At 30.6% G+C, this 14,032-nt stretch overlaps 1 protein-coding gene across 1 annotated transcript; it reads right to left on the bottom strand.

The window, feature by feature from the left end:
• Positions 1 to 2,179: 2,179 nt before the first annotated feature.
• Positions 2,180 to 12,274, bottom strand: LOC131045358 (phosphate transporter PHO1). Its single transcript, XM_057978947.2, has 14 exons — positions 11,413 to 12,274; positions 9,685 to 9,937; positions 9,207 to 9,585; positions 8,953 to 9,001; positions 5,624 to 5,695; positions 5,400 to 5,529; positions 5,198 to 5,318; positions 4,499 to 4,748; positions 4,257 to 4,361; positions 3,561 to 3,605; positions 3,319 to 3,471; positions 2,935 to 3,213; positions 2,654 to 2,790; positions 2,180 to 2,521 (listed from the first exon to the last, which is right to left on the bottom strand). Exons 1-14 carry the CDS (start codon positions 11,677 to 11,679, stop codon positions 2,434 to 2,436), a joined length of 2,328 nt encoding a protein of 775 aa, XP_057834930.1. The 5' UTR covers positions 11,680 to 12,274; the 3' UTR covers positions 2,180 to 2,433.
• Between the last annotated feature and the right edge of the window lie 1,758 nt (positions 12,275 to 14,032).

The raw sequence follows: 14,032 nt of genomic DNA, 5'->3' as shown, positions 1-14,032 counted from the left end.
CCAGAAGAAGTCTCCATAATGTGAGATACAAAGTATATAACATAATATAGGGATACTATCTGAGAACAACGCTCCATTTTGTAATTTTAAGTATATAGTGAGATCTATTCGCTAGTAGTAACGATGAATAAGAGAGAATGAAAGAGTGAATATATGAATATAAGGAGTATAAGGATATGTAATGAATGCCAATTGAATACAAATAATTCAAATACTTTTGAGTTTTGATCTATTATGTGTCTATGAGATTTTTATTCTAATTCACAACTAATCTTAGGTTAGGATATATACTTCCTTGTTGCCTCAATAAGACTAAATCCAAGGTAGACTACAACACCAAAAAGCCTTAGGGTACAAAAATCTAGTCTACATCCCTCAGATTTCTTTCTAATAGAGTTAATAACCAAAAAAATTGTTGGAAATGATGTCTAAGAGAATATATCTACATATTTATGCATAAATTAGTTCTTAATTGTGCAATTTTAAAAGTATATATTACAACTATTTATTTTGAGGTCCTAAGTCATAGTCAACAACCGTAGATTGCATGATCTTCAAAATGCTCCTAAATTTTATGACTATCTCAGCCATTAAGACTTTATCCTATTTTTTTTGTATATATATTCACATCACAAAACATTATTTTGTAGATACCATTATTTATACTCACTATTGCTAAAATATACTAGATCTCGTAAACAGGTACACTAAATAATCCAAAAGATTATATTTAGGATTCATGTTATCTTTTATAATTTTCTTACAAAATATCTAATTTGTTCTAGAATTTCACAATTCTAAAATACATTTTTTTTTTGGATAGCCATTATATTTTTGTCAATGAGACTAGTCATTTAATTAATGCAAAAGATTTCTTCTTTCCATCATATTACTCTACAACCTAAGAACCCTTTCTCTATTAGTGGGTTGTCTTCTAAGACACTTCTCTATGTAGAAATTTGAGAGGGTCTACATTAAGAAGGTAAAATCTCTATATCTTAACCGCCAGTAGTTTTGTATATTGAGGATTTGAAATCTTTTTTTTTTCAAGGTAGAATTTAATAAATGACATATAAATAAATCTAGTATAGGGATTTATATTTTTTATTGAATCTATTTTTTATTTTAGAATTGAGAAATCATGAATAGTACATTTTGTAACCCTGTTTTATAATTTTAAATTTTGTTTTTACCATTTTCTTATGTATTGCATACTTACTTTTTCTTTCATTGTCATAATTGACATATATTACAATATTTATTATTTCTTAGTTTGAATTTCACCTAACCAAATCTTATAAATCTCCTCATTCATATTCTTTCAATTAAATATTAAGTGTATATTTCATATACAAGCTTATATTTTTGCAATAATATTTAATCACAACATACATTGTAGTCTAGAATCCGTTGATTGTTTAATTTTCTTCATCTTCATCTAGTACCTTATAAGTCACTAGACGTGCTAATCTTTATAATTATATTTTGGTCAACTTACGATTAAAAAAGATTTATCTTTTTAAATGTTAAATTATAATGAATAATTTTGAATATAAAACCTAATCAATTATAGAATGCTAAATTTTAAAACTAGCTTGATTCTTATCTTATATCTTTTTATACTTAAAAAATATTTCATTTTCTAAAATAATTTTAAGTAATTTATTAAGAAAAGAATATATTATTATCATCTTATTTTTTAAGTGAAATTTCTTAATCTCCAACTTCTAAAATATAGATATTATGCAAGTTTTCGTCTTTATAAAAATATTAATCAAATATAACATAAATATTTTGAATATAAATAATTCATTTAACCTTTTAAAATTATATTTTCATAATTTTTATTTCTTAAAAATATATTGTCTATAAAATTTATAATAGACTTTGAATGTTACAATTTAAAATACTATTATATTGAAAAAATATTATATATTTAATGCGCCCTTCCTTTCTCCAAAGAAGAAGCACTCCTTCAAAACCTTCCCAAATGGGGAAATAGATCTGTAAGGAAATGCCTTCTATGCTTGTCCCCTCCGGGACCTTCCCCTTGGGGCATTCCCCTTCTAGTTTCTTGAAGCAAAGTAGAATTAATATAAATTATATTTGTTGAGTTGTTAATGTTAATGTGAAGGACTCAGGGTTTCCTGATAAATAAGAAAAGCATATAACTCCTTACTAGTTAATTTAGTTAATTGGCCATTCAAATTCATTGGCAACGATTATTCATCTCCATTTCCATGTAATATTTACCCGGGAGTCTAAGTTCGTGGATCTCAAAGCTATCATACCTTGATTCCATGGCTTCCATTGAAAGAAATGGTACGTAAATACAAATTAATACTGGTTATGTCACACAATCAAACCAGTAACAATCAACACAAGGTCTTGCTTGGTTGGATGGCATGGTCTGATGTTTATTCTATCTTTCTATCACTCCACTTCCAGCTCACGGAACGGTAAGGGCACTGTCTTCACCGCTCTGTACTTACCCACATTGTTCAAATGCTCGTTCTCCAACCTGGACCAACACTCCACCAAAATCTATCAATACCTTTCAATTCCACTACATAGAGGGATGGGTTTAAACAACTAGCTAGCTTCTTATTTAAACAAGTAAAATGTTGTTTATATCTGGTTGAAATGTTTATACCTGTAGAAATTCCAATGACCACGTCGAACAACCTCAAGAGATGCCAAGACAAAATCAATTACTCTATATCCATAACTCCCATGATTCAAATGCATGATCGTTTGCACCCATGCAAGTCGAAGTACAAAATTTAATGCCTGCATTTTCAAACGAAAATATTTATCAACATAAATTCATACTATCATATAAATTAGTAAATAGAAAAAGAAACTTTTCCGTGCACACTTCCATACCCAAGTGTGAATTCATGGTAATGAGAGTTATAGAGATGTGTTGCTTACTATAGAGATGAAGTACAGAGACTTGTGCTTGAGAATGAGTTCGTCTCTTAGCCAGGGATTCTTGGAATGGGGATTAAGCAATCCCCAGTCTTTAACGAAATCCCAATACAGTTGGTATATGGTTGCAATAGTTGAGGTGAGTACAACCAGTATAAGCCAGCAGGTATTTGGATACATAGCATATGTTAGCCTTGCGCCAGCTGCAAATATGGCTGACACATACTTTCCTAAATTTGCAAGATGATTTGCGTCTCCTTCTTCCACCCACCTCCTCGCACACTATATACACACCCAAACCAGAGGCACACATTTAATAAATAAAAATAAAAAATTATTCGAAATTATACATTTCTCAGGCTGTTTAATTAGAATGGAGAAGCAGACCTGTAATGCTCGCCAATAATATGGGAGAAATGAAACAACATAAGCCATTTCTCTGTACGTCTTGCTGTGAGTGCAAGTACTATAATCATCTGACCGAAAACTTCCTCCTATGTAATAGCATACAATGAATTCTAAATGCCTTAGAAGTGTCACCTGAAATAACATATCCACCTGAGGTTTAGGAAATGAGAAATTATTTCCAGAATAAAATGCTAGCATGAAACTGGGGAGGCTAAAGTAACCTGGCTGGTTAGCTGGTCAGCCATGAAAAAGTCTGTCATGACCACCTGCAGGGCAGCAACGATGATACATCACTTCTTTCATTCTTTATTCAACTATTATGCAATTGAATTTTCATTGTACAAGATTGTATTGTAATCTAACAGATAGAAGCAAATAATAATGATTTATTCATCAATTATAAACAACTATTTATGAAATACGGGTTAATAAATTTGATTCAAAGATTATGCACGTAAATCTTCATTATACAATTGGCTTCTTCTCATATGACAAGATTGAATCTTGATATTAACATCATAATCTAACATGTAGAAGCTAGTAATGGTGATTCATCAATCAATTATGTCTCTTTCATTTTCATGAGATGGTTTTGTATAAAATACTATTGATGAAATATGATTTAATGAATTTGATTCAAGTGAATCCTAATTGTACAATTGAATCCTTATATTACAAGATTGAATCCTGATATTAACATCTTAACCCAACAGACAAAAGCTACCAATGATGATTCATCAATCAATCATATCTCTTTTGTATAAACTATTATTTACATGAGTTATGAATTAGTATATTTGACAGTCTAATTATAATTATACAATGAAATCCCGATATTACACAATTAAACTATGATATTACTATGATAACCTCACACCCTACACAAAAAAATACCACCTCCTTTATTTATTGCATACCTTATACAAAGGTGCAAGAATGATATTCCTCATAACCTTAAGGAAGGAAAAGCGAGTAGACCTATAAACAATATTGAAAGGGCAAAAGAGCAGAGAAACGAAAACCTGCCAATCATTCCAACAAATTTAGTTAGTGCAAAGTCTGCAAATAAAAGTTTGAAGCAAGTTATATAATAGTGAAATTGTAGAAATATATGTTTGAAGCAAGTTATATAATAGTGAAATTGTAGAAATATATATACCAGCAACAAGAAAGCAGGAATTGCATCTGTCTCAACTGGAGAGAATCCCTTGGCTCGCAGTGTGAGATGGGCAACCATGGCTCCCACCACCACTGTCATCAGAGTTGAGCACATTAAGAACACGTCTCTGTATTTCAGCTCTGTATTTGGCGAAAATTCAAATATGAAGCTATAGTTGATCCTTGCGCTCCTCCACATGAAGATATTGCATCCATATAAGAATATGTGCAGATTTAACAACGCAAACATGCTGCAAATGGATGCAAACATACAATAAAAAAAGAAGTATGTGCAGATTTCATCATTATTTTAAATAAGAGAGCTTCAAACAGTATATTTTAAGCTTTGACTTGTTTATGAAATCACACAACTTTTTATAGTAGAACCTACTTATTGGTTGTTCATCTTTTGACATATGATTTTAGACGTGCAATCTAAATAAGTCTAAGGTAGATTGTGCATTTGAAATCACACAAGTCAAAATATTTTGACTTGTCTAAATTATGCATCTAAAATCATACTTGTAAGTGGGTTCTATTATAGAAGCTAGTGTGATTTCACATGAACAACCTAAACAAATTGAAGATTAGAGTAGTAAGTCACACTAATTTCTATAATAAAATTCATATATTAATGTGATTTCAAAAAGAGTACTGATTTAAACCAAAATCTTAAGGAAAAAGAAAAAGAAAATCCAACCTGAAAACTGGATAAACAGTTTCTATATATCCAGAATGAGTAGGATCTGTATACATTCCGCTCAAATGGGCCAGGATGGCATAACCCACAAACAAAGCTAAGAAGCATCCCGTGAATAAGCCTGCACCATTTCTTAAATTATCACCAACACATGAATTAAAATTCATTGCTTAGCTCTGTTAATTGTCAAAGATATTCATACCGATGAAAAATGTTACAGCGTGAGAATCCTTGATTTGCTTTGGCCTAAGAAATTTCATGGCCTTTTTACGGTCATCCTCTGTGAAATATTTAATGAACATACATTCAACCTCGTCCGCAAGTTTCACCACCTGTGCATATGCTACCATGAATTCTGTTATCAAGAATAAGAATATTTGAATTCCAGTATGACTAACGTTTATCTAATACCCTTTGCAATCATACCTTATCAGAACTGTTGAAGTACGACCTCTCCACAGCTTTGAGATACACGGGAGCAACTTCTTGGTCGCTTACCTGGTATTTACAGATCCAGATATCATTTTGTATTCAACAAAATACAAACTAAGTTTTGTCCATTGATTTTAATTATATCTATTAAAAATATATATATATTTTAAATATTTTAGCTTAATTGGAATATTTTAGCTTATTTATTTGGATAATTTTCCTTTTATCAATGTTTTGGAATACATTTTATGATTCATCATCTAGATGTAGATAGTCCAAAAAGAGAAATGTAAGGTGAACAATAGACCATACTAACCGAATAGAAGAAGAGAATGTAATCTAAAATATTAAAAAAATGTTTACATAATCAAATCTCTAAATATTCAAGCTATTACTTAAGATTCTAATATGTATTTAGAAAAAAAAAAATAATACCCAAACAAAAATGCAAGATAACCTATCATTTTTTAAAGAAAAATATTTAAAATTAATGATTTAAACAATATAACTAAATTGTAGATATGTTGAACAAAATATAATTTTACTTGAATTTAAAGTATAAATTTATTTTATTTTGAAATAATTTCAATTATATAAAAAAATTATAATTGAAAACTTACATTTTATTTCTTAATAAATTTATACGACATTTTATATATCTAAATTTTATTAGTTTATTATTAATTATCATATAATTATAAAAAAAAATGAGAAAATACATGCATAAATAAAACATTGAATCTTAAAATACAATTGCCATATGGGTGAAAGGATGCATTGTATAATTAGGAAGAAAGAAAATTTATAAATTGGTAGATTAAGTTATGAATTGGTATATTGAAATTAAATATGGATTTAATGTATTTTCTTTTATTAATTAGTGAGTAAAGGTATCTTTAGGTCTTACCTTCTGCACCACCTAATTTTGGTTCTTAAAGTGTTTGATTTCTCTATAAAAAGTTACTCTTAAATTGTTGGTATATGAGCATAATTTATATGTTCAATGATGTTTTTTTATCAACCATGGGCTGAAGTCGAATATATTAAAAGTAACAGTAAATACATAATAAAGAGTTTTTAAAGAGTTTTAGCCAGACAAAAAATAACCCTAATATCAACCACATTCGATCAAGACAAAAACCTCCGGGGCCAAAATCTACTAGCATAAGATTTACAATACTTGCCCAAAACCAATTCGTATGCAAGATAATTCTATAACTAACCTAACTAAACTAAAAATATGAAAAAATTGTATTGATCTAACCTGGCATTCAAGCTTGCTATTTGAAGGAAATCCTCGGGCAGGTGAAGAAGGAGCAGGAATTGCAGAGCTATCCACCCAATTAACAATCACTCGAATTATTTTTCTTGTCCAGACTGTTTTGGAGGAAGGGGGAAGCAATCAACCACTTCCAAAGGTTTTGGACCCTTTTTAACCATAATAACTTTCAGTTCAACTTCCCATTCCACCAACCTTTTCATCAAAGCCATTTCTATTAAACCAAACAACTTGAAATGATCCTTAATCCAGTTTTCATCTGCTATTTTTGTTAACTGGAACAAGGACTAGAAGATATTTGCATATTTCTAGACGACAAACTTCCTTTCTAACGATTTTTCATCCTCAAAGTATAAAATGGGGAACCTGGGAGGAGGTTTGCCATTTCTGGTGGTTTGCCATGTTCAATGATGTATTACATCAATAGCATTCATGGAATATATCTCAAATTCCATATAAAGTATCTAAAGGTCTATAATCTTTCTATCACCATCATCATGGTTGTTTATTAGTTTCTTATACATATATGAGTATTTTTACTTAATAGCAATAAAGATTAGATTTGGTGTATTCTTTAATACATTTAGTCAATAATAATTTAAAATTTAATTAATTTACTGTTTTAATATTGTAAAATTAAATGTTATATGAATTATAATAATTCATATTTGAAGAATTGAAATTTTAGGAGACAAATGAATTGAAGGTTAAATTTTATCTTTTTAATATTTTTGATATTTTCTAAAATTTTGTAGGTACTAGTTGTATCAAAAATTGTCATTCTTTGGCTAAGAGGTATCCAAGAATAAGGGTAGAATTTTAAGTTGTGATTGTGAATGCATTCCAAATTTACTTTGACATATTGAAAGGGAAGTTGTGATGGAGAGGATGTCATATTAAGAGAACCCTGTGAAAGGTGTATGTCACATGCCAAACTTTCAAGGCAAGGATGTGTAATGTTATGTGACTCATTCTTCTTGATTGCTTTTCAAGTGAAGGAATTCATAACAAAATTTTGAGTTGAGACATTATACTCATCTTTACAAGGATTTATATATTGGCATCCTAGAAAAATTATTCACATCTAATCGTATTCTTGATAAAGGCATAATTCATGGAAATGTACTTCATATTACTATGTTTGGTTATTTTTATCTCAATTCATAGGTGGCCTTGTACAAGAAATAAATTTGTGCACAATTAAAACCTCTTTTAGAAGAATTGATTCTTCTACTTCAATAAAATATGAAATAGTTTTTTCTCAAAAAGAACCTTTTTCTAACCTTATGGATTACCTTCCTAATGTTATAAGGTTTTGACTCACACAAAATTCCCTTATACAATATAACCCCATCCTATTCTCTTTCAAGAGTTCTATTAGATTGTGTTTGACACCATTTGATTTAAATGTTTGTCAATAGATCAAGTGATGAGAGTGATATTCAACAAACTATTATTCAATATTTTTAGGGATCACATAGTTCTTCATCTTCTTTGGCATTTGTCTCTTTCCCAACCTCAATTTATAAAGGTATATCTACTCTCTAGGTGGAAGATCCATGAGATAAACCAAGTTATAATATAATATATTAATAAGAAGGAAAATACATCTAATTTAAAACAAAAATTAATAGTCCACATAATTTTTAGGTGTTTAAGATTGCATAAAACTATAAAATTCATTTTAAATAATTTTAATTAGTTGTTCAAACATCATTAAAGTTTTTTTCACTTTAAAATGGGACATTCTAGTATATTTAAACTCAATTTAGTAACATGAATTTAAATTAGAAAATAAAATTTGGGGGAATCTATATGCTAATTGATAACGCAATACAAAATCTTCATTAATCAAGCTATAACCCCTTTAACATTAGTATGTCTTATTTTTAATAATTTATATAATAATTTTTAGTTTTTAAAATTTAACAATATTTGTGTGAAGTTGGATGTCTTATATATAGACTTCTTGTAAAAATATATATAAGAAGACAATTTTCAAAAAGATCAAGAATTTAGATAGAAAAGATGGCTTTTAGTGTACCTTATCGAACTTCTTCAATATTTTTCCAAATGCAACCATGTTCAAAGAACTACATAAATAAAAATAATAAGATGAAAATTAGAAAATGAATTGAATTTAAATCCAAAAATTAGAACTATTTTTAAAAAAAAAGAAAAAGAAAGAGAGAGAGATAAATTTTGAATAAAAATAAAATATATCCCTTAAAATATGACAAAAATGTTACTATTGGCTATTTTGACCTATATGTAAGTAAAGTGATAGAATAGTAATACCTATAGGTTTTAAGCAAACCTAGACCTCGGTAGAGCTCCACAAAAGCTCCTCTTATGATTTTTTCAGCGGTTTGGATCTTCTTGCTAGTGATGGGCGTGACTCCTCCCGACCCCGCATTAGACTGAGTAATGAAGTCTTCCCAAACCACTTGGGTAATGGCAGAAATAGTTCTGGAGGGCGTGGTGGCAGGAATATCCACCCGCATATGCTTTCCCCTCACTGAACAGCATTTGTTTTTCTCCTTCTTACTTCTCCACAATCGATTCCCTCGTGGTGAATCAACAAACTTGACATTTTTCTTTTCCATTAAATCCTCATTCACTTCCTCACATCCTTCCTCTCCCTCCACCTCATTTGAATCCATTCCCATTCCCATACCTGCTCCTCAAACCCAAACATTCAGCGATTTAAGATGGAGGAGGCAGAAAGAAAAAAACTTTCCAAATAACAAAATAAAGTAAAAAGAGTGTGGTATACCTTGCAGTGGTGTAGAGGAGGGTGAATTGCAGGCAAAGGATCGACTTGATTTGAATTGGATGAGAATCTGCATTTGTTGTTTCAAGGTTTCCCCCCTTTCAAGAAACTCCGTCTCCTTACTCCTGTAAAACTGATTGACTTTGTTGAGTTGGGCATCCAGCCTTGCAAAGAAGGTCTTTGTTGCCTCTGCATCCCCTTCTTCAAGCACCTGCACTAACTCTGTTTCATAAACATCTTCTCCTCGCTCACGTACCTGATAAACAGGAATATCATAACACAAAAATCAGTTTTCCAGGATTCAATGTTTTCAAATATGACATGAATAATAGTTAACATATTTGAAGCTTTGATTTGTTCATTTGAAATTATAATGAAAGTTCTGAAATATGTATGCCCAATAAAGATATAAGCAATCATAATGAATGCAATTGTGTTTAGGAGCTTATTATACATATTCATAGCAGATTTCAATAGAATTTAACCCCAACAGTTCCTGGAGCATATGCAGTTTCTATAAAAACATTTTCACATAGAAAAGGAATATGGAAATAGTTAAATACATTAAAAACCAGTAGTTACATTCATGTGTGATACATGATATTAGATATGTGATGTATTGAGTTACATTCATGTGTGATACATGATATTAGATATGTGATGTATTGATATTAGATATTTTAAGTAATCAAGAGTTTGTTTTTGAAATCAATTGCACATGCATTCATTCCAATGTTGAAAAGTAAGATTGCAGACATACTACAAATCAGTATTGAATAATCAGGTTTAGTAGAAACTAAGTAATGGCTGCTAGGGTTTTGCTATAGGTTAAAAGTGTTGTGGGTTGTCTTTTCGTTGTGTCCTTTACGCACTGTAGTCATCTTTGTAATGGATGCTATTACATCATAAATATCCGTTGATGTGACTGTAAAAGGTGGAGTTACTGACCATGGCACCTAAAGATTTTACCAAAAAAAATCGTTCCATATCCAACTTCAAGATTTTGTGCAACCTGAAATTCAAACTTTCATTGGTTCTTTGATTGATTATATTTTCTCAGAAGATATATCACTAGTGTTACATTTTATTATTCTCTCATTAATTGATGATAGAATCAGTAAATGCAATTTAAAATGTTGAATGAAAAACATACATAATTGAATCCATATGTACTATCTTATCAACCTTGCTCGCAATTAAACTCTTAACATAGCTGCTAAGCTTAGGTGAGGTCCTAACCATAGCATGTGGGCTATCTAAACTCTTCCAAATAAGATTCATACTTTCCCAGTAATGCTTATAAGTTTTACAAACATTCTATTGCAAATGGGTTTCTTAACAACTATTGAAGCTGGTTAATCAGAGAGTTTGGAGCTTTATGAATTAACTAATGATATTCAGATTTCTACAAGTTATAGTACTCATAGTTGTTTTTGGAATCGATTCAACAACATTTCCGATTACACTGATGATCAAATCCAAAAAGAAATCAATGAAGTGTCCATGAACATGCTGTACTGCTTACACACAATGGAAAAAAACAAAAAAACAAAAAGCTCCCCATTTGAAGGTACAATGATTCTTTAACAAAGTGTTCAGAACTGTTATTGTTGCTTTTCATGATATCATGAAACAATAATGATTCCCACAGAGTAAAAAACAAAACAAAAGGAAGAAAAAAGAGAGAACGTCCTCTCATGACATTAGTTTAGTTGAAAATGGGTTGCCCACCTGGATTACATGGGGATCCGTTCCTCTAGTCATCCAAGCTCTGGTTCTAGTCTTGAAGTAATCCCCAATGGAGTCGGAGGTATATCCAAAAATGCTAAACATGGATCCTGGCTCATCACCAGCATCATGATGATTTCTGCACCCAGCAGCCTTCTTACGCATGAGCTTCATCTTCTTGATATCCTTCTTCAATTCCCAATAATCTACAAACGCTCCTTTCCATTCAGGTATCAACTGTGCCTCCAGCTGCTTCGAAAACTTCACCATTTCTTCCCTTCCCTTCCCTTCCCAAGACTACCAACACTAACTAATGAAAAATGCCTCCCTCTTGTTGTGCTTTATGTACGACTCACTCACTCACCACACATAGTGACCACGATTATAAAATATAACAAGCCTGCCTCTTCTGTTAACAACTATTGGGCATATAAACCCAACTGAATTCTCGAATTTCACGCCACTGCAAGAGTCATTTGCACCCATGACACACACACTTGGTGAATATTATATATACACTCAAATGTAATGTGTTGTAAACGTAGGCTCGCAATAGATTTCCATACCATTTGCAAATTTTTTAATCCCTGGATAGTTAGTGAGCGATTTGAAGAATGAATTAGTAAGGGAGAGAGAGATGGAAAGATTGACAGTGGAATTAAAAGAGTGATGAAAAGTGTGTACATATTCTTAGAACAAACAGAAAGCCGACACCACACCAATACGATTGCGACAACCCTTTATGCAGGTGACTGTTTCACTTGCATTTCGCTATTCCCGGCGACCTTCTGCTCTTCTTCTTTCTCTTTCTCTTCATTCTTATCAAAGTTGGCCAGGGGCCCCCATAATATAGAAAGAAAGAAAAGAGGTATAGGGGCATGGTGATTGAAAGACAAACTAATTTGTAGTGGGTTGAAAACTTGAAGCAATATGGTGATGGTGGTGGTGGTATGAGTATGGGCCAATGGAAGATGACCTAATTGGGGGAATGCTTTATGGATTGGAAATAAAGTAATGGCAGGCATGGCATTTGGGAATAGCTAATCGCTGATGAGTTGGAATTATAGTGGAGATAATCATGATATTATGAAGTGGGATCGTCTTTTCATAGTGGAACAGCCCATTTCTGTCGACAGATAACTTATTTAACCTTGCTTTTGCTTTTTTAAATAGAACTTGTTTTTAGTGCTGACCATAAACGTATCTTTCCCTTTCCCTGGGGTGCATGTTCTTTTCCAAATTTAATAGCATCAAGGATCCTAGCTCAAGGATTTTTAAAACCCAACTTGGAGATTCTCTTAGATCTCACTGTTTTGTGCTCAAGCACAACATCATTAATCTTGATATAAAATGCAATATGCTCATGCTAAAATCTCTTCATGCTCACAATAGTATGTTTAAATTATCTTATATAAGAATATTATAAGAATATTCTATCTTTTAAAAAAAATAAAATTGAATGATTTTAAATGAATTTATTAAGTGTTTTCATTACAAGGTTTTTGGCATCATAAGAAATAGGCTGAGATCATAGGTTATACAACTTTGGCAAAATAAACATCTCTTAATCTTTTGATTCTTAGTTGAAGAAGTGTCAACTTAGACTCACACTCTCAAATGAAATTGTAAAAATGATCTTGGTTTGATATTAAAACTTTCATAATTTTTTTTAAAGAACAATATAATTTTTGATAATTTAGTAATAAATTAAATATAAGTAACTAATTTTAGATTAAAAGTTGAGACTAATGATTGGTATGTAAGCATATTTTTCAAAGCTATATAGAAAGAGAATGAAACTTATCTTCATGTGAGACTTGGTGATATTTGACTCCAGATTGTTTCTTAGTAATGTAAAATGTGCTCTAATATTGAATCTAGTTCTACAATTCTGTAATAGATACCTAATTTTAGCTTCTATTTAGTCTAGATCAAATTTGCATTTGCTAATCAAACTTTGCACAAGTAGAAGTGAACCCTACTCATGAACTCAACCTCTATATACAAAATGACTTGTAAAGTTTTGACTACCTAAAACCTATTTATTTTGCTTCTTGAAATCTAAATCTTAAAAATAATCTTTCTCATGGATTCAATTTCTACATACAAAATGACTTCTGAAGTTTTGGTCACCTAAAACCTATATTCACCTCACCTCTTGAAATTCAAATCTAAAAAAAAGAATTATTAATGAGAACTTTTATGGAGTTTTGTAGAAAAGGATCTTCCCCTTTAATAAAATTCATGAGACCCAATTTAAATAGCTTTTCTATAAGATATTTAATCAATTGTACAACATAGATGTCAATGTAAGATGTCTGATAATATGATGTGTTATAGTTATCCCAAACTTGATAATATGAAATAATAACTTAGAGTGTTTGATTTGATTATCATTACTAACCAAGTGAACAACTTTTTATATGTTCATTCTTTAATTGGTTGTTATTATTTAAATCCTTCTATCTTTCTCAAGTATGTGAGAGAGAGCATATAGAAATGGATTAGCTTTAATAAATAATATTTCATTTTCAAACATTTAGAATATATTCAATAAGATTGAATTATTTGATTTAAATTTTCATTAATAATTTTTGTTAGTAATCTTTTTGAATTCAGGGAC

This window comes from Cryptomeria japonica, chromosome 8, assembly GCF_030272615.1.
Source record: "Cryptomeria japonica chromosome 8, Sugi_1.0, whole genome shotgun sequence".
In the NCBI taxonomy this organism is placed as follows: Eukaryota; Viridiplantae; Streptophyta; class Pinopsida; order Cupressales; family Cupressaceae; genus Cryptomeria; species Cryptomeria japonica.
The sequence above is the reverse complement of the archived record's forward strand: the minus strand, read 5'-3'. Positions and strand labels throughout refer to the sequence as shown.